At 40.8% G+C, this 21,651-nt stretch overlaps 1 protein-coding gene across 11 annotated transcripts in view; it reads right to left on the reverse strand.

Annotated features, from left to right (window-relative positions):
* Nucleotides 1–209: 209 nt before the first annotated feature.
* The window catches only part of LOC119851598 (serine/threonine-protein kinase Sgk3), an 87,731-nt gene continuing 66,289 nt past the window's right edge, over nt 210–21,651 (reverse strand). For all 11 annotated transcript variants that reach the window (XM_043507778.1, XM_038391680.2, XM_043507775.1 and 8 more), the window contains 10 exons: nt 19,707–19,764; nt 18,735–18,818; nt 18,522–18,653; nt 8,893–9,005; nt 8,583–8,619; nt 8,359–8,445; nt 6,101–6,196; nt 5,001–5,156; nt 3,412–3,501; nt 210–2,194 (listed from right to left, as the gene is read on the reverse strand). In XM_043507778.1, the coding sequence (XP_043363713.1) occupies nt 2,024–2,194; nt 3,412–3,501; nt 5,001–5,156; nt 6,101–6,196; nt 8,359–8,445; nt 8,583–8,619; nt 8,893–9,005; nt 18,522–18,653; nt 18,735–18,818; nt 19,707–19,764 (1,024 nt within the window). In that variant the 3' untranslated portion in view covers nt 210–2,023. The remainder of the gene's footprint in view (nt 2,195–3,411; nt 3,502–5,000; nt 5,157–6,100; nt 6,197–8,358; nt 8,446–8,582; nt 8,620–8,892; nt 9,006–18,521; nt 18,654–18,734; nt 18,819–19,706; nt 19,765–21,651) is intronic.

The following is a 21,651-nucleotide window of genomic DNA, read 5'->3' on the forward strand; positions in this document are numbered from 1 at the left end:
ATACTCAGAAAACTCCTGTTCTGCAGTTACAGATTTTCTCTTTGAGACTGAACTGAGGGGCTATATAGTTTCTGACATTTCACTCCTTTGAAAAATCCTTAAACTGGCACATTCCTCTTCTTGGTAAAGCAGTGATATCACACCCTATTTAAAATTAGGAAGTTTAGGATACAAATAGCCAAAGAGAGAATCTTTACAAAGCCAACACCTTGTAGAAAACATTTTATTGAAAAAGAGGACAACAGAGGCTGAAATTAGCAGAATTATGTCCCTTTCATGACTACTTTAGTTAGCTAGCAGAGCTACATGAGCAGACAGACACCTTGTGTCAATTCTTCAGCGTTGCATCAGTGTTAATCATTATGCAGGTGACATACCGAGGATTATTGCTTCAAGTGAGAAATTCATTTTGGTCTAACCTTCTGAGAGTTTTCAACTGACATAGCATACTAGGCAAATTACTACTACTTTTTACTTACAGGTTTCTTATTTGAAATTCTACTTTCCCTGACCTTCACCATGGATTCTTTCTATTCCACTGTAACAAGATCTGTAGATTAAATGTTTATCTTAATTACTTGGATTTTGTTTTGTTAACTATGACACACAAGTTGCATTTTTGTGAGCAGAGAAACTTCAACGCTTTAAATTGTTGCTATTGTCTTTTTTTTTTATTATTAAATTTCTTTCAAGGAGTTAAGTTCTCATGGTGATCCAGTTAAAGGCACTGAAATGCATTGTGAAAAGTGTGCACCCACACTTACCAAGTGGCAGACAAAGCTGTTATTTACAAGTGAAGTGATTCACAAGTATTACTGCTACAAGAAAGTCACATTAAAACTGGAGCCAACTTTCAGGATGTATTGTGTTTAAAAAAAAAATCCAAACAAGTTGATCAATGTTAGCATTTTGGTTATATGTGCAAATCACAAGAGGCACACACTACGTACAATCGCTCTTCACATTCTTAAAAGTAATCAAAAAGGTAGTTTAATAGTTATTTTTCCTAACTATGAAGTGAAGATTTAAGAGCTGATACATTAAAATATAGAAGACAAGAATATGAATTTTGATACAGTTCATTTAGAATATATTCATATTCAAGATACACACACAAAATAACCCTAACTTTTGGCACAATCTCCTCTCTGTAGGGTCATAGCAAGACTGCCTTTAAAAGTAACAATGATTACTACCCTCCAACTCTTTGGAAAAATAGAATTTTAATGCAAAAAAATTTTAGTGCAGTTGAGATTCAGATATTTCTTCATCAGAAAAGAACATTATAGACAATGTATTTAGTAGTGTTACCAAATATTTTGGGCTAGTTTGTGCTACCCTTACTCACTTTGAGTAGTGCTCTATTTCTCAAATAATCCAGTAGAAATTTAAAGGAGTGCTTAAGAAGTAAGGGATTTATGAAGAGGAGTAAGGATGGCAATTTAGTCCTAAATGAGCAACTTTTCAGTTTGTGGATCCTTAAAGTATCTACTTATTCTTCAATGAGGAATTAAATTTTTAGCATAAGTGCTTTCAAGTAATGAAATTATATTTCAAAAGGTGATACAACAGGGAAAACATTTATCTTTTTTTAAACAATGATATACAAAAAGACAATTGCATAGTTACAATTCAAGCACAAAGTCACTGTAAATAGTTACAAAGGCATTTATAAATGTGCTAAGTTTGCTGCTGCTGAAAGACAGCCAAATCCTGGATAGGTATTAATGTAAACCTGGAGAAAAAACAGTGTATTTGCTTAAAAACAGATTAATGTAAAGGAACAGCTTTTAGAGATCTTCATTTTAAAAATATTTTATGCAGCAGGAATAACATTTTAAATCCCAAAGAAAGCCGTCTGAAATGCCCAATTTCCTCATATACAGCAGAAAATGTTTGTTAATTGGTTTCAACCCTTCATATAAAATGAGGCACTAGTTACACATATTCTGGACTATGTTCACACATGTTTCAGTCCATCTTCAGACTTGTATTTGTGCATCATTTGTTGGCTCCTAACCTCCTAAGGAAACAAGTCTTCAGAAGGTGGTGCATAAGAAAATCCAACAAATGCATCATCTGCCTCCAGCACACTGGCATTTACAATGTTATAATCAGAGGAAATGCAAACTGAATAAGGAACCATTTCTTCTGTAAAAGCTGCATCAAAATTCCTTATATCATCTGGGCCAACCTAAGAATGAGACACACAAACCGACAATCATATTAATATGGCATTTGTATTTTACATGTTTTTGTCTGTTAAATATTTTTCATTTTACTCAAATTCAAAGTTGTCTACGTTATGAAGTTCTCCCTTTCATAAGGAGAGCAGTTAAGTTAATCCCATCACTCCATCCCTGAAAACTGGTATTGAAGCAGTTTGTTACGGGGTGTAATTCAGGTCAAAAGATCAAAGTGGTGACAGTAAATTTGCCAAATCCACAGATACTGTGCAATATTTACAGAAAGAAAAAGACAAAGAAGTGCTGCTTCTTAAGAGATGGTGAAAAGGGATACAAAAACAAGAAACCAACACCTTCTTTTTCTTCTCTTCACCCTCCTCATGAATTCTCCTTCCCTTTTTTTTTTTTAAATCACTTCCCATCCTCCAGTCACTCTTCATTTTCCTGTTTTTCTCCCCATTTTCCTCTTTCTGCCCCTTCTCTTTACATAAGTTTCTATAGTATTAGTATTTTTCTCAGAGAATTTGAGCTCATCTGTATGTCAAATGGCAGATCTCCTGGAATCAGCTTAGTGACTGACAAACACTGATTCCACTAATGACAATTCTGTCAGTAGTCTGATACCCTATTAAGCTGAAGCAGCAACTGCAGTATGACAGTAGCTAGACAAAAATGGTACCTCTTGCACCTCTTAGTGGGGCCTTAAATTTAAAAAACGCAACTTAGAAGAGTGCTACCCTCACTGCCTAATGCATCAGACCTATTGGTAGGAGCTGCCCATCACCCAAACAGTTGGAGATGTAGGGGAAAAGAAAGATCTTCCCTTCCCAGTAGTCTGGAGTGGAGAATGGGAGAAGAGAAGGTGGAGAAAGGTCTGAAAGAACTGTAAAACAAGCCACAGTGCAGTATTCTGACCCTGGGCCATGACATGCAAGTCATGAAAGCACAACTTTATCACATTCCAATCCAACACTATGACAAAAGCACAATGCAATGTCAGGATGGCATGCTGCTGACTTCATTCAGTAACAAAAATGGCTCTCTAGCTCTTCTAATTTAAGTACCATTGCTCTAAACAGTTCAGAATTGGTCACTAACACTGTTTGAGAGGTACTGGGGTTGCCATTCTCTGCAACTTTTAGATAGATGTTCTCATCCCATAGAGTCTGCCCCACTACATGAAGAGATTCAGGAGATATAATCTAAATATACATATTGCACCTACCACATTAGGATTAAATGGTGGTGGAATCTTCTTTTGGAGAAGGTCAGCCCAGCTGAGAGATTCAAAGAAAGGATGCCTTTGAATTTCAAGCTGCAACAGTGAGCAAAGATACACTTTGGTTACTTCCATGATATACCCTACAGCGCTGAAATACAGTGTTGTTTCAGAGATCCTTCCAGCATGCTAGAGTAAGAGTTTTTTGGATTTGGTGCAGTAACAAGCAGAGGTGAAAGTAAGACAGTATGGGCCGGTAAGGTGTACTGGTAAAAAGTGGCCACCAGTACGTCGTTGCCCCTTTGCCCCCCCTACCCCTGGGCCAGCAACCGGGGACAGGGGGTTGCAAAAGGAGCAGTTGCCCTGGGGCCGGCAATTTAAAAGGGTCTGGGGCTCCAGCTGCCACTGCAGCGGCCAGAGCCTCGGGCCCTTTAAATCTTAAATCGTCGCTGGAGCCCCAGGCAGTGCCCCCCAGCCCTGCCCCTTCCACCTAAGGCCCCACCCCTTCTGGGGGAGGAGGGGCCTGGAACCAACCCCTGTACCGGTAAGAGTTTGATTTTACTTTCACTCCTAGTAATAGAAAAGTTCACGCCCATTTTTTGATAAATTTGTTTTGCAATTCGTATTAGAAGGTATGACTGGAGTGGTTAAAATTTGTTGGGGAAACATTTCTGAAAAGGCTGGCCAATACATTTTATTTTCTGCTTAAATTGAGGTCTTAAGCAAAACCTGGTTTCAAGAAGGTTTTTCAAGTAGTATTTATGTTCATGTTCCTGCTCCAAGCTAACAAAACTTGCTAATATGAGCACTGCTCCAGATGGAAATCCTCCAGGAACTCTGAGGTATGTTTTCTGTTTATATCTATAGTAAACAGTTATGTCCTCCCAAACATAACTGCCTTTCATTTACTGTGTGCTGCAAAAAATGTAACTGTACTGTAGCAATCTAACAGAACTTAAGTTTGCGCATGACTAGATCAAACATTACAGAACATTAAGCCTAAATACATCAATCGGGGGTAAAACTGCAAGATCATTTGATATCCTGCCTACATAATTCTGTGACAACTTCTCTATGCATCTTTACACAACCTTAAGGAACACTGTCAAAATATTATTTGATAGAAGTTTGCAAAACACTAGCCATTATTTGTGAAGCCATTTTGGAAGCCTGAAAAAAATAATTGTTTCCTTGCCTTTTTCCTATTTGACAAATAATATTTTTCTCACCGTCGAAAGCTGAATTTACCAAAGTGTAGCTCTTTTTGTTTTGGTAACTTCCTTGTTTGAGTACTACCATCATCAATTATATCAGCACAACTCATAGAATATGATGTTAGGAAATGTATTTCCTTTGCTGGCAGGTACTGCAGCAGTCAAGCTCAAAACACTAAGTTCTACATCATAAATGTGTCTTCCCCGGCCTTTCAGGTTTTTTGTGACAACTAGGGTATTTTGTTTTAAAGTTGATATTTAGCATTCAAAGGATAGTCTCTACTTGTTTCTTAAAAATAACACTGAATTGTGATCTTAAATTTGACAATGTCCCTTTAATAAATTAGTGCCAGATTAACTCATTGCCAGGAAATTACATACAAAGTCTTCTCTTGCTCCAAGTCTGTTTTGCCTGTCTTTCTCCAAGAGTTCTTCCAGAATAGACCAGGCTGTAACACTGACTCCTGGGCGCGCACATAGAGGTTTGTGAAGAATATTTTCATACATCTCAGCAACATCACGGCAGTAAAATGGAGGCTGAACAAAAACAAAATGAAAAATTGCAATGTGGCTTTGAAACAGTACTGTTCAATTAAAAAAAAAAAACTTTTTTCAAATGTGAGAGCAAACTGTTCCATCAGAAATGCCAATGACCAGCAGTGAAAAATAGCTTCACCCAGTGGCAGACTGATTTCAGATAGAGTAGATAGAAATTTCATTTTTTAAAATCAGAATTCCCCGCTTCCTCCCCCAAACTTCTTCATGAATGGGCCAATTCCTTTATTTTCACATAACACATGCAGTGACAAAAGGATTGCATTCCTCCGTTAGCTCTTTCCTGCATCTCCTGTTCTCTGCCCAGATGCGCTCACATTCATTGGTAGCTGTAGAAGTTATCCATATTTAAAAATCCTATTGAATGTAAGCAAAAGAGCATGAGTTGGTGAACAAAGTTCTGCATGTTTTCCCAGGTGAAGTAAGGAAACTCGTTTGCATGTGAGGAGGAAATGTAGTTTGTGAAACACAAAACAAGCTGTTTTTAGGGAGGTTACAAAAAAAAATAAACCCCAGCTGAAGCATGGGAAGATTTGTTTTTTTATTGCTGTATTAAGAAGTAACCTGGGGGAAACTGGAAATTTTAGGGTTAAAAATACTTTGCTAACATCTTTGGTACCACTTTTGGCAAGTAGTACTTCAATTTTATAGGGCAACACCACTGCTGCTTCAATAGACTCTTGCATTTATTCTGGATTATATCTGCTTGACTCCACTGGATAAGAATTATTAATGTCACATCAGTTTGGAGAGCAGAATTTTAGACATCAAAAAGAAAAACAAAATTCAAGAGACAAAACCAGATGGTAAGTTACAAAACAGGTTATTCACCAGTTAAAGTGTGTTTTAACTGTTTTGAAAAGTTATATATTACTAACTATAGTATTCAAGTAAAGAGTTTGAAAGGAAAAAGGTAGAATACTTACCAACCCATAAAGCATTTCATATAGAACCGCACCAAGGCACCACCAGTCTACTGTGTTGTCATAGGGCTGTTTTCTGATCACTTCTGGGGCAAGATACTAAAGAAAAAAAAAGTTAGGCTGGTTATATTCAAATCTAGCCTTTATCCAAGCAACTATTTTACAATACCTCTTTAGAAAAATTACTGCATAGATTCCTAAAGAGTTCTGTGGTCCTTTAACAAACTTGGTAAATCTTGCTGACATCTGGCCAATTGTTTAAATGGCTAGCTGTTGTTTCCCAGTTCAAGTTATCCTTTATACCCATGGACAATTTGCCAAATTACTGTGCCACCTCTAAACTGACAATTCTTTCAAGTTTCAGGGCAAGGTCACTGCACTGCACTGCAACTAAGCAGCACCTGAAACCACAGTGTGGGAATCTGCAAAGAAACAGCTTCCCTCTGCCAATGGCATCTCTCTTTCTCAAGGGCAAGTTGTTCATTAACCAATCCTATTGCCCCCTTGGGCTTGAATACGGAATGAGGGATTTAAAATGTGGGAAATAAGTGGCAACATCTCATTCTTCAAACCAAGAAAATGTTTCTTACTCCTCCCTACTGTTACTGCATAATCCAGGGGTGGGCAAAATTTCTGGCCCGAGGGCCACATCAGGGTGCAAAACTATATGGAGGGCCGGGTAGGGAAGGCTATGCCTCCCCCAAACAGCCTGGCCCCTACCCCTCCACTCCCACTTCCCTCCCCCTTTCTCCCCCCCTCAAAACCCCAACCCCCCTGCTCCTTGTCCCCTGATCACCCCCTCCCGGGACCCTCGCCCCTGACTGCCCCCCCAGGACTCCCCCAAGCCCGTTCCCCATCCCCATCCAACCGCCCCCTGACCCCTGCCTCTTATCCAACCCCCCAACCCCCTTACAATGCCGCTCAGAGTAGCGTGTCTGGTTGCTGCGCCACCTGGCCGGAGCCAGACATGCCCTGTATGAGCACGCAGCCCAGAGCGCTGCCCGCACAGTGGCACGGCTGCGGGGGGACAGCGGGGGAGAAACCGGGGGCTCAGGGGCTGGGCAGGATGGTTCCGCGGGCCAGATGCGGCCTGCGGGCTGTAGTTTGCCCACCTCTGGCATAATCACATGATCTATATTTTAAGTTTCAATGAGGCTTCAGACAAATAATAAATCAACTGTGAAATATCCAGAGGTTTTTTTTTTGCCACAAATTAGTCATGGGAGACAGATTTGAAGGACATAGTCCATACCATGGTTTGCCATCCTTTTACATCAATTACTGGATGCCAACATGACACTAACAGGTTTCTAGGTGCCTCACAAAAAAGTTTATTCAGGATTTAGGCACTTATGGTTCTCAACACCATAATATCTGAGTAGATACATTTGGTACAGAATCTCCTAGCCCCACCAGGCTATTCTGTACAGATACGCAATTATTTAGAATTTTGACACTATGGCTGGATCATTATTGTTCTCACAGCCCTGACCTGCAATGCTTTTGCTCCTTCAGTCCTTGCCTCTCCTCCCCCTTTGAGCAGAGATTGCTGACTCTACTTTATAGTCAGTTAGGTTTTTGTGATATGGACGAATATAGGGACCATAGAGAGATCATACTAGACACTCAGGTACCATTGTAACAAGTGGAGTTTAAATATTAAGCTAGATCATTAAACTTTTAGCAACTCATGAATGATCTGAATCCAAGTCCCAGAGTAGACAGACTGGTACACAACCCACAACACAAACTCAGTAAAGCTTTTTATAAACTGGGGCCGCAGGCCATAGTGTTGCAATCCTCTTGTGTAAGTCTAATATGAATTACACCAAATTATTAAAAAAACTTGCTCTTAGTACAAGACCAAGATTTTCTGTGTAATCCATTTCACAACTGGTCATACAAATATTTAACCACAGAAGCGCTCTATATTTTGGCATTCAAATTTTCCAACAAAGTTCAATAGACGCATTGTTTTTCCTTCAGGTTTGATTACTATATGCTTTATTTTATGGACTCATAGATAGATTATAACTCACGTAAATCGCTCCCACAAGAATTTTCACTGACAGACACTTGGCCGTTTGTACAATCCTTGTCAACTACAAAATATCCTAATTCATGCAAGATTATATATCTATCTGCCAACTTTGGAAAGTACCAACACTCCCTACCCACCCCCCCCAAAAAATGAAACCCTCTCCTCCAGTTTGTTGTGGCAATTTGCTTGTGCTGGCTAAAACTCAAGAAAATTAGCTTACTTCTGGTGTCCCACAAAAGGTTGCAGTGGTATCTGAGATAGCAATCCCTTCTTTACAGAGTCCAAAATCTGTTAAGACAACATGTCCCTGCAGAGAGAAAAAACAAAAACAAAACAGATCTTACTGAAAAACCAATTTAAGACTGTATCATAATATTTTGCATTTACACAAGGTAAGTGTTAATGTAAAGAGACACTTTTGGACATCAGATAGGATATGCTTACCAGTGAGTCTAAGAGAATGTTTTCTGGTTTCAAATCCCTATTAAAAACAAAGTCTTATATTAATCCTCCTATGAGTGTAATCAAAAAAATGAAGAGATAGAGTTTTATACTAATAAGTAGTCACTTATTTTTACACAAAAACTTTAAAAAAAATTGGGTCAGGCCTCTGTTTAAAAAAAAAAAAATTGTAAGCTTAAAGTCATAAGTCCACATGTGTAAACAGGTTGAATAAAAACAGCAAATGCAGCTTTTCTTGATTTGCTACATTTATGTTAATGCAGAACAAAAATAAGTTTTAGGAAATGGTTACCTGTATACAATATTTATGGAGTGCAAGTAGCCCAAAGCACTGGCTATTTCAGCAGCATAAAATCTGGCTCTGTGTTCAGGAAAGGAGCGTTCTCTTTGTAAATGAAAAAACAGCTGTAAATATATGAAGATGCAAATGATAAGAAACTGGCATACAAATATCAAATTACAAGGTATAATCCTTTGCAGTAAAAAGCAAGTCACTTTCAGTTTTTATGAGAAGCTAGCAGAACTCTGAAACAAATTAAAAAATTTCCTTTTACATAACCATTTATCTCCCTCCTTTAGTAACTTCTTTATTTTCTCAGTTGCGTAACCCCAGCGGTACTTAGCGTGTAATGAGTTAATAGATAGGAGTACAGGATGTTTCCCAGAAAGTCAAGTCCAGCCAATACAAATTTACTCCCGAGGGCATTCTGCACCAAAAAATTAAAAATTCTGCATACAGTATTTTAAAATTCTGCAAATTTTATTTGTCAAATAAATGTGAAGGCTCCAACATGGCACTGGGGAGCACAGGCCACTGGCTGCACAGAGGTGGAAGATCATTGTGCAGCTTCCCCCGCCACCCCACCGGGACATGAACTCAGTGATGAGGCTGCACCCAACCCTGACATAGCACAAGGACTGGGCCAGGTGCACCAGGTATGGGCAAGCAGGCTCAGCAAGGCAGGATACAACTGCGGAGAGGCTTAGTGTGGGGGGGATCCAGGTGTGGGTTGAGAGGGTTCTGTGTGGGACAATCTGGGTTCGGGTGGCTCAGTGGGGGATTGAGGTGTGGCAGGGGATCTGATGCACAGGGGCTTGTTGGGGAGTTCTGGGTGCAACGGTAATGGGACTCTGCAGGTGGTCCAGGTGAAAGTGGTTGGGGGCTCAGAAGGGGCGTGGGGGGGGAAGAGCTTGGCTGGGGGGTCTGGGTGTGAGGAGCTCAGTGGGGAGGGGGTCCCAGATGCTGGGGGAGTGGGGCTCAGTAGGGTGGGGATCCGAGTGCGCATGGCTTGTTGGGGTGGTCCATGAGCAGGGCTTGTCAGGAGGGTTTTGGGTGCAGGGGGAGTGAGCCTCGGCAGGATGGCCTGGGTATGAGGGGGTCTGGTTGCACAGGGTTGGGTGGATGGGGGAGCAGCTCCCTGTACAGCGATCCTTCCCCCTGCAGCTGAGGAGCAATGGGTGCAAAAAGCAGGGGTTGGGGGGGGGGGGGGGGGAGAAGTTTTCAGAGCTTCCTACAGCCGCGGGAGAAATCTTGAGGTGGGTCTGACAGCCTTAGATGCCATGCAGGGGAAGAGGAAGTCCTGTCCTCCCAAGCCTAGCCAGGACCAGCAGCTGAGCCCGGCGCAGGGTAGGAGCCACCAGCTGGGTCTTCCCCAGTACCGCCCCCTTCTCCACAATGATTTACCTCTCTGCCAGTTGTCCTAGGCACCAAATAAAAAAAAAAAACAAAAAAACCCCACAAACTTACTGCTGGGGAGGGATGCATGACCGCTTGTGGCTTCCCTTTGCTTCCTCATCAAAGAGTCATTTTTCTGCAGGGAAGCAAAGAAGTCTGCAGGGAACATAAATGCAGTGCATGCACAATGGCGCAGAATTCCACCAGTAGTACAAATTATTAAACTGATGACAAAAGCAGGCTGGGGAGTATCCTGTAGTCAGATCTCTATTCTCTTCTATTTTAGAAGATAACAAATAGCATACTAACTTCACAATTGTATGTACGGAGCACTTTAATACAAGTACTTGCATAACAGTCTAATGATTCATAGATACTAAGGTCAGAAGGGACCATTCTGATCATCTAGTCCGACCTCCTGCACAGCGCAGGCCACAGAATCTCACCCACCCACTCCTACGAAAAACCTCACCTATGTCTGAGCTATTGAAGTCCTTAAATCATGGTTTAAAGACTTCAAGGAGCAGAGAAGCCTCTCTAAAGTCAACCATGCCCCATGCTACAGAGGAAGGCAAAAAACCTCCAGGGCCCCTCCAATCTGCCCCGGAGGAAAATTCCTTCCCGACCCCAAATACGGCAATCGGCTAAACCCTGAGCATATGGGCAAGATTCACCAGCCAGATACTACAGAAAATTCTTTCCTGGGTAACTCAGATCCCATCCATCTAATATCCCATCTCAGGGGATTAGGCCTATTTACCCTGAATATTTAAAGATCAATTACTTACCAAAATCCCATTATCCCATCATACCATCTCCTCCATAAACTTATCAAGTAGAATCTTAAAACCAGATAGATCTTTTGCCCCCACTGCTTCCCTTGGAAGGCTATTCCAAAACTTCACTCCTCTGATGGTTAAAAACCTTCGTCTGATTTCAAGTCTAAACTTCCTGGTGGCCAGTTTATACCCATTTGTTCTTGTGTCCACATTAGTGCTCAGCTTAAATAATTCCTCCCCCTCTCCTGTATTTATCCCTCTGATATATTTATAGAGAGCAATCATATCTCCCCTCAACCTTCTTTTAGTTAGGCTAAACAAGCCAAGCTCCTTAAGTCTCCTTTCATAAGACAAGTTTTCCATTCCTCGGATCATCCTAGTAGCCCTTCTCTGTACCTGCTCCAGTTTGAATTCATCCTTTTTAAACATGGGAGACCAGAACTGCACACAGTATTCTAGGTGAGGTCTCACCAGTGCCTTGTATAATGGTACTAAAACCTCCTTATCCCTACTGGAAATGCCTCCTGATGCATCCCAAAACCGCATTAGCTTTTTTCACAGCCATATCACATTGGCAGCTCATAGTCATCCTATGATCAACCAATACTCCAAGGTCCTTCTCCTCTTCCGTTACTTCTAATTGATGCGTCCCCAACTTATAACTAAAATTCTTGTTCTTAATTCCTAAAATGCATAACCTTACACTTCTCACTATTAAATTTCATCCTATCACTATTACATGTATATAAGGTCATCCAGTTTATAAGTTTATAAGGTCATCCAGATCCTCCTGTATAATATCCCGATCCTTCTCTGAATTAGCAATACCTCCCAGCTTTGTATCATCTGCAAACTTTATTAGCACACTCCCACTTTTTGTGCCAAGGTCAGTAATAAAAAGATTAAATAAAATTGGTCCCAAAACCGATCCCTGAGGAACTCCACTGGTAACCTCCCTCCAACCTGACAGTTCGCCTTTCAGTAGGAACCGTTGCAGTCTCCCCTTTAACCAATTCCTTATCCATCTTTTGATGTTCATATTGATCCCCATCTTCTCCAATTTAACTAATAATTCCCCATGTGGCACGGTATCAAATGCCTTACTGAAATCTAGGTAAATTAGATCCACTGCATTTCCTTTATCTAAAAAATCTGTTACTTTTTCAAAAAAGGAGATTAGGTTGGTTTGGCATGATCTACCTTTTGTAAAACCATGTGTACTGTTGAACAAAAAATATGTGAGCTCTCATTAAAAATAACTTCTATTCTGGAGGACTGGAAGGTAATGAATAAATGTAACAATTTTGCAAAAGGTTGAGCTCCACCTGTGAGGCACTGAGTGCTGTAAACTCACAAAGAAAACAATGGGTGTTAAAAGTGTAGAGCACTTTGCAGGAGTGGACCCCAGCAGTGCTGCTTCTAGGACTGAGCAAAAATTGAAAGTTCTGTTCCATGCAAAATTCTGCTATTTCAACATTTGTTTTTGCCCTGAACCAGAACAAAAAAAAGGTTGAAATATGAAAATTTTCTGTGGAATCAAAACATTTAAACTCAAATGCCAAAACATTTTGCTTTGGCATTTCCAACCAAAACCAAAACATTTAGAGATATTTAAAATGTTTCATTTCAGTTTGTTGAACTAACTTGAAATGTTTTGTGTCAAGTCATTTCATCATTAAACTACATCATCATATTGTGGCACATAGCCACATGGGAGTTGTAGATCAAGTTGCCTGATGAACCCATTCTTTCATATTGACCAGGATTCCTGGCCCAACTAGGTCTTCCATGACGTACCTGAAGTCATGGGACAACTGCTGCATCAGAGGGAAGACTGCATTGTGTCATAGGAGACGAAATCCAGTCAAAGAACCCAGCCCATAGGAGAAAATAGGGGCACAAACTACAACTCACAGAAGGTAATGCACCAGAATATGGAAATACAGTTTAATGTTGGACTGTCTCAAAATGAAAAATTTTGGGTCAGTTCAACAACCCGAAAAATACCAATCTGGGTCAGACTCATCTGAAACAAAATTTTGGTTTTCCTGTCAGAAAACTGAAGTTTCAGCAAAATCAAAATTTTCAGATGGAAACTGCATTTTGCAGTGAAAAATTCCTGACTGGCTCTACTTGCTACAACTATTTCATATAGAACTGGTCAGAAAGTGCTTTTTCCCCCTCTTCCCCACACAGAAGTTTTCTGATTTTCATCCAATAAATGAAAACTAATTTTTTTGGACTGCAAGTCAACATTTTCTGTGGCAAACTGATACTTTCTGTGAAAGAAAATTGCTTAGTAAAAAAAAAAAAAATTCCCACTGAAAAACAGTTTTGTCAGAAAATTTTTGACCAACAGCAGTTTCGTGTCTTAGCAAATGTCTCAAAAGTAGAGAAATAACAATAAATTGAATATTGCCAAGAAGAAAAATCATTATAAAGAAAATGCACACATGAAACTATCTGAAGTGTAAGTTAGTGACATACAATAACAAAAAATACCCATCTTTTTCTGACTCTTATTTTACTGTAATTTTATCTGATGAAATTACCAGCCTTTTGTATAATTTTTGTCATCATTCTGATGCTGCAGTAGTTTGCTAATGTTAGTTTCATTTTCTTTAATAAAACTTCACTTAATGCATTTGAGAAAGTCATATCACTTACAGAGCAAAGTAACAGGAAATACAATTCTAATATCTCAAGACAATGTAATGTATCACATATTGTTCATTCTTTAAAAGAGCAACATTTACTCAAGAGTTCAACCACCTACTGTATTTTTATTCACTATTCTCCATTAATTTAGTGCACTCTAAGGGCACCACAATTGGGAAAATATTTCTACTCCCAAAGCTGCTCTAATAAACTCATGGGGAGATTTAACGCATCCTCAGGTGTAATGGGAGGGATCACAGAGCATCTGCTCCATAATTCATTAGAGCAGGTGCAGTGGGAGTATGAGAGTTTCAAGTTATCATGCATTACAGTGGGGGAAGGAGCCTCCCATGACCAGGATAATTCATCTTTCAGTTTCGGAATGGCATTGGTGCATTTTGAAAACCCTGCTGAAAGGGTCATCCCGGCATCCCCTCTCAAGAGATAGGTGCCAAAATAGAGAGAGCAACCACCATCCCCTCCCCCATAGACATAAAATCAGAACATGTGCTGCTGCCCTGCCAAAGAACAGGAGAGTCAGTTGCCTAGTGGTTAGCTAAAGGAGGGAACTGGGAGTCAGGTCTAACTTCACTTCCCAACATTCGCACAGCCACTTTGACCTTAAGTGAGGTATTTTAGCCATACGTAAAGAGAGTATAAAAAAACCTAACTAACTTCCTCAAAGTGATGTTACAAGACATACTATGTTAGAGTGCTTTGAGATTGTTAGATAAAAGAAGCTAAAAGTGCAAATATTTAATAAAGAAATAACTCTGTTTATAAGAGCAGAAGAAAACTGTTTGAACAAACTTTAATTTCACAATTCAGTTACCTCTAAACTACAGGATGCTGATGCTGCTATTATGCTTCCAATTTTTACTTTTTTTCTTTTGTTTTGCTAAGATTATCCTTACTTCTGATTTAGTCACTTCCCTCTAAAGTTAGATAAGAGAAATATTCTAGATGAAGTGCAAAAAGCATGTTTAGAAAACAAACTGTCAGACATGCTGAATTGTGGCTGATTCTGTCTTTTTAAAGACATTGGATATGAACACTTTTGTGTTGCATGAAGAGAAAGTTACTCACCTTACAGTAACTGAGGTTCTTGTTACATTCCATTCTGAGACCACTTGGAGGAGTTTTATATTATGAGGATACATTCTTCAATCTACAAGTTACTTGGTGCAGATGGACCCCCCAGGCCCACAGACTTCAATTGATGTCTGCATGGGTGCAGGAGTCTACTGACATTGAGTTACTTGTAGGATTGGAGACTACCTTGCCATGCACAGAACTGAAAAGTTAGCTACAGAAAGAGAGAGTTAGCTTTCTGTAACTGGTGTTGTTCGAGATGTGTTGCTCATGTCCATTCCATATTAGGGATGTGTGCTCATCCCGTGCACCAGTGCCAGGAGTTTTTCCCCTCTGCATTATCTGTAGGGGACCAGCCTTGGTGCCCTTTGGAGTGGCGTCCACATAGCATGGTATAAGTGGCACCGCCGGCTCCCCCCCCCACCCTCAGTTCCTTCTTGCTGGAAACTCAGACAGTGGGGAAGAAGGACAGGCTGTGGAATGGACATGAGCAACACATTTCGAAGAACAACAGTTACGGAAAAGGTAACTGCCTTTTCTTCTTCGAGTGCTTGCTCAGGTCCATTCCATATTAGGTGATTCCAAAGCAATATCCCTGGAGGTGGGTAGCAGTTCATGGAAGTGTAGATTGCAACACAGCTCTGTTGAGCCAGTGTAATCTCTGGCCTGCTGAGTGACGGCATAATGAATGGTAAACATGTGAACAGAGGACCACATTGCAGCTCTACAGATGTCCTGGATAGGGATGTGTGCCAGGAAGGCTGCTGAAGACACCTGTGCTCTCATCAGGTGGGCTCTGACAATCGGCAGCAGCGGAACCCCCACCAGGTCGTAACAGGTCCTTATGCACAAGGTAATCCAATTAGAAATCCTCTGCGAGGACACCAGGTGACCTTTCATCCTATCCACTGTAGCGAGGAAGAGTTGAGTCAATTTTTGGAAAGGCTTGGCACGTTCTAAGTAGAAAGCCAAGGCCCTCCAGACATCCAGGATGTGAAGACGCCTCTCCTCACTGGTTTTGTGCGTTTTGGGACAGAACACTGGAAGGAAGATATCCTGATTCATATGAAAGGTGGAGACCACCTTTGGCAGGAAGGCCGGGTGGGAACGCAACATAACCTTATCTTTATAGAAGACCGTGTACGGAGGTTCTGCGGTCAAGGCTTTAATTTCGGAGACCCATCTCGCCAATGTTACCATCACCAGGAACGCAACCTTCCATGACAATTGGGAAGGGGAGCAGGAACCCAGTGGCTCAAACGGCAGGCTGGTGAGCCTAGAAGACGACCAAGTTAAGATCCCACTGCGGGACAGGAGTCCATACCTGCAGGAAGAGTCTCTTGAACCATCTCAAGAATCTGACCATGTCATGGGAAAACACTATCTGTCCTTGGATCGGCGAAAGAGTGGAGATGGCCACTAGATGCACTCTAATGGAAGAGTGTGCAAAGCCCTGGTTCTTTAATGGAGCACGTAGTCCAGAACAGCCTGTATGGAAGAACGTGAGGGAGAGATGCCATGCTCGGTCACCCAGCGGGAAAAATCTCATCCACTTGGCCAGGTAAATCAGTCTGATTGAGGGCTTCCTACTAATTATGTATAATTATTTTACAGGATTTTAGAGTTTGCAAGAACAGAGAAAGAATCAATGCTAGCCAAAGCAGCAGATGTTCTAGCATAGTCACTGGCGGCAAGAAGGAACCGAGGGTGGGAGGAGCTGGCAGCGCTCCTTTCACCGCGACCAGAGGGCGCCAGAGCTGGTCCCCTAGGGATACTGCTGAAGGAAAAATTTCCAGTACCAGTGCATGTGGCAAGCACACACACCTAATATGGAATGGACATGAGTAAGCACTCAAAGAATATTTTCTTTCTAAGGTCCTCTTCTGCCTCTCTTCAAATGAGTGTTTTCATGTCTTTGGTCATTCCCATTGTCCTCCTCTGGGCCCTCTTTATTTCTGCAGTATCCTTTTAGAGATGGGGTAAAAAGTATTGCACACAGTATTTCAGATGAGGCTGCACCACTGATCTATATAAAATGTATTGTTATATTTCCATCTTATTCACCATCACATTCTTTATTAAATGTAACATCTTGTTTGCTTTACTGACTGCAGCTGCATGTTGAGCAGAGGTTTTCATTGAGCTGTTTACAGCGATACCCAAGTCCCTTTCTTGAGTTGACAATCAATTTAGAACTACAACAGAACCTCAGAGTTGCAAACTGACTGGTCAACCATACACCTCATTTGGAATGAGGAGTACACAATCAGGCAGTAACAGAGAGAGGCAGACACACAAAAAACAAACAAACATTTAATGCAGTACAGTAACTACTAAAACAATAAAGGGAAAGTTTAAAAAAAAAAGATTTGACAAGGTAAGGAAACTGTTTCTGTGCTTCTTTCATTTAAATTGAGATGGCTAAAATCAGCATTTTTCTTCTGCATAGTAAAGTTTCAAAGCTGTATTAAGTCAGTTCAGTTTTAAAACTTTTGAAAGATCAATGCTTTGTTCAGAGTTATGAACATTTCAGAATTACGAACAACCTCCATTCCTGAGGTGTTTAAGTCTGAGGTTCTACTGTATGTAAGGTGCATGAGTAGCTTAATTTTTTCCCTCAAATGGACATTAGTTTGCATTTGTCAACATGAAATTCGGTTTGCCATCATTCTGCCCATTCACTGAGTTTGTCTGGGTCTCTCTGGTCATGACTAACCTAAATAACTTTGTCTCATCTTCAAGTTTTGCAACCTCACTCCTCACCACTTTCCAAATTATTAATATATTGACCTATACAGGACCTAGAACAGAACCTTGAGGCACCCCACGGCTAGCTTTTTGCCATGATGAAAACCAACCATTTACACTCAATTCTTTTCTTAATACTTTCTCCTCAAACTCCAAGCCAGTTTTTTTATTTTGCCTCTGATCCCATGACTACTTACCTTCTTTAGTAGCCTCTTGTGCAGAACCTTGTCAAAGGCATTTTGGAAATCTAAATTATGTCAACTGATTCTCTTTTATCTAGTACTTTATTGATATGTTCAAAATATTCTAAGAGATTAGTGAGACATGATTTTTCTTTAAAGGAAGTGCACTGGTCAGATGCTATGCTATCATGATTTTCGAGGTGTTTTGTAATTCTGTTTTAAAATAGTAATTTCAACCAAATTTCCAGGTAAAGATGTGAAGCTTAATGGTTTAGAATTCATCATATTACTCCTAGAGATGTTTTAAATTAGTAATATTTGCTACCCTCCAATCCTCTGGAGCAGTGGCTGTGAAGGAGATACTGTGTACTTTTATCAGCAGCTCAACCTATTCAGACTTGAGCTCCTCCAGAACTCTTGGGTGTATGTTATCTGGGCCTAGGTGACTTACTGCTTGTTAAATAATCAATTTACTCCAGCATGTCTTATTAAAATTTACAGATTTCATCCATCTCTTTCTCAAGTTCTTCCTCAAGTTACTTATGGTCTCCTCAGCTTCATGTTGGTTCTCAGAGTAAACAATGCTGCAGATAACAAGCCTGTTTTTTTGAGAGTTGCATAAAAATGAGTTTTATAAGAAAGGAAGAAACTCTTCAATAATTGCCAATAAGTTTTGAATGCAAGTCTACAGCAACATCTTGAAAACTGTAACTAGTAGGTAAAGTCAAAGTAGGTAAATTAGCTTAAGAGGAGACAAAAACCTAAAGAAATATGAAAAACTACTTACCTCCCCTCCATTAACAAAATCCAGAACAAAGTAAAGCTTTTCTGTTGTTTGGAACGAGTAATGTAATCCAACCAAAAATGGATGTTTCAAATTTTTCAACAGTACATTACGTTCAGCCATAATATGTTTTTGCTGCAAGGAAGTGAAAGGTCAATAAGTAAATAGGAACAATTTTGTAATTGAAGGGGAAAAGAAAAACGCATTTCCCCTCACCTCTTTCCTGTTGAGAACAACTTTTTTCTGCAATACTTTGACAGCATAAAATTTCCCATCCAGTTTTCGTTTTGCAAGAAGAACCTGTGAAATTTAAGATGAGAGAGGAGACATGGTTAGCATAGTTCTCATTCTGATATTGAAGAGTATCGGGAGAAACTTGATTAATACAATTACTTCACTGTACAATTTCTTGGCCCTTAAAATAGTTCACAATTATTACCAGTGTCACCAGCAAAAGGAGACTGATCAGAATATAGAATCTAAAATCTTGCAAAGTTTCTGCTGAACTGTAATGTCACAATGGAGAGCTCATGCAGGGCCAAATTATGGCATAGGCACTACAGGTCCATGCCTAGGGCCCCAGCTCCTGGAGTGGAAGAGGGCGGAATCTTGGCTCTTTTTAAAATATATGTTTCTAGTCTTCATTTCACCACAACCATGCTTGGAAATAGGACGAAAGAGTCTCAAACACTAGCGCCGAGATGGGTGAATTGCTCCATCAATCTTAACAGGGCATTGCCACAAAAACCCACTGCTCTGGGCAACCCAGCCAACACCACCCCAAACAAAGAACTGGGTGTATGGCAGTAGTTGAGTATGCCCAGCACATCCACCCAGCAGATAATGCAGCAGCAGGAGTGCAAGTACTGAGATGCCTCCCTGCTGCCACCCTTGCCTCTCTGTGGGGAAGAGGGGACCCCTACTTCTCCAATGACAGGGAAAACCCTGCTGCTGCTGCTCTTGGGCAGGAGTTGAGGGGGTCCCATGCCACTGCTACTCCAGGTGGAAGGGACAGTGCCGTGGTATGAAAGTGGGACTGTAAGGGTGGAGCCACAGGGAGCCTTGTGTGCCGTGGGCCCCAGGTTGCCTTAATCCAGCCCTGAACTTGTGAGTACCAATTCCCAGTGTTCCCTAAATTTAGTGCCAGTGTGCAGTTCAGTCAGGATGAGAAACAGTAAGAAAGCTCACCTTGCCAAAGCTCCCTTTCCCAATAACTTTCAAGAAGTCAAAGTCTGTTGGTTTAGCGCTGAAAGTGATTCAGAAAGGAGGAAGGTTACTTGGTGTAGAAAATGTCAACTTCACAATTTTACACAGTGCTCAGAATTATATTTAAACAAGTGCTTGAACTGCAAACAAAGTGCTGATGTGAGCCACTATTTCCCTGCACATCAGGTCCCACTTAAGGTCTGTTAGTAGTATGGAGGTTCTCCATACCAGCTCCTCTTTCATGGCCTGCAATCAAACCCTTCCCTCTTTTCACTTCCTATTTTCTACCAGGGAAACACAATATAAGTGTTAGTGTTACAATTTAAATAAAAATAAAATTGACAAAACAGACTCAGCTCCACAGTTCTCTGCTCTTTGTTCTTTTCTCCTCCTCTCCACATCTACCGTGTTCATTCGAGTCCCTTTTTCTTTTTTTAAGTCTAGGTTTTCCTCTCATACCTCCCACTTTACTCCTGAGGCACCCCTTGCTTGAAAAAGGCCATTTGATTCTTAAAATAGTTTGTTCCTTGTCCTTCCCTCATTCTCAAGTCTCCCCTTTCTCCCAGCCCTCCCCCATTCTGTTCTTTGCATTCCATTTTTTGGCATCTCTTCCTCTTCCTTTGTCTTGTTCTATAGTCTGCCTCGCTGTCCATGTATCTTTCCTCGCTGTTTTCTAACCCTCAGATTTGTCCTCCTATTCTATGGTCTCTGCACTTCCTCCCCTCACTGCCCACCCTACTTTCTTCTTATGACTCCCTATCTTTCCCTTCCTTCGCTCTGAGAGGTACATGTATTCAGAGGTATTTGGCATTCAGGTGCCACTCTATCTCGTCCTTCCTTCTTCACACTGCTTGTGCCCTCCAATTCGACAATTACCTTACAAGGACCACCATCCACTCTATTTGTTGCCCTTTTATTGATTGCACTACCAAAGAGGACTTGGGGCACAATATATAAAGCCCCCCACTCTCTCCCAGTGGCACAGTACTATCAATGAGGAGATTAGCAAACGTGGGGAGCAGATGCCCTAAGCAAGAAATTAGAAGAAAGGCAAAAAGGATGAGGGAGTCGGGAGACCCAGCAAGGAGAATAGGAGCCACACAGAATGTGTCAGAAGGACAGGAAAGACATATTGACTGCATGAGCCAGTTTTTCATATCAACATAATATAGTTCCTTATATTGTACTATAGAAGTTTGACATTAACCCAAGTTTACACTAACAGAAAATAGATTAACCAAGTTGACTTGTTTTGATCTACATAGTGGTTCTACATCTATCTTCAGACCAAAATCTGTTCTTCTTGAGTAATGAAGAAACAGCCCTTTTGCTCTCTAGGCTAAGAGAAGCTGGAAACTCTGAGTCAAGGCTCCAATTCTTTTGGGCAATTAAGATAAGCCATGGATAGACTCCAAACCAAATTCTTCTAGTGAAGGAAGAATGGGAAAAGCAACAATTGCAAATCAGGGCCTAAAAAAACAGAAAGGGAGACAATGGGTCTCCTCAGGGCTATGTGAAGGTTGCTATGGACAAATTCTGTCCCCACAACTCTTCCCTCAGTTATATAATAGGGGGGATGGAACAAACTGCAATTCTGTACAAGAGTTGGGGTTTGAACTTTGTTTACTGGAGTATATTTTAAAATTGCTGCCATGGAGTTGCAAGGAGGAGCATTTATCTTGCCTGCATAACATCCTCATCTGCTCCAGTCATGTTTGAAATATAGTAGGTTACAAAACCTGTTAGATAAGAGAAGAGGGGAGGGGGAGAAAGGGAAGAAAAGGAAGAAAAATCTGTAAGGGGGCCTGCCTCTTCAGGATTGCAGCAACCCTGCTAGTAGCGCTCTGAAGTGGAAAGGGGAGGAATGTCATTTGCATATTTCAAAGACTCTCTCTCCCACCCCAAGAACATTTATATATTCCTTCTA

Source organism: Dermochelys coriacea, chromosome 2 (assembly GCF_009764565.3).
Source record: "Dermochelys coriacea isolate rDerCor1 chromosome 2, rDerCor1.pri.v4, whole genome shotgun sequence".
Lineage (NCBI taxonomy): Eukaryota > Metazoa > Chordata > Testudines > Dermochelyidae > Dermochelys > Dermochelys coriacea.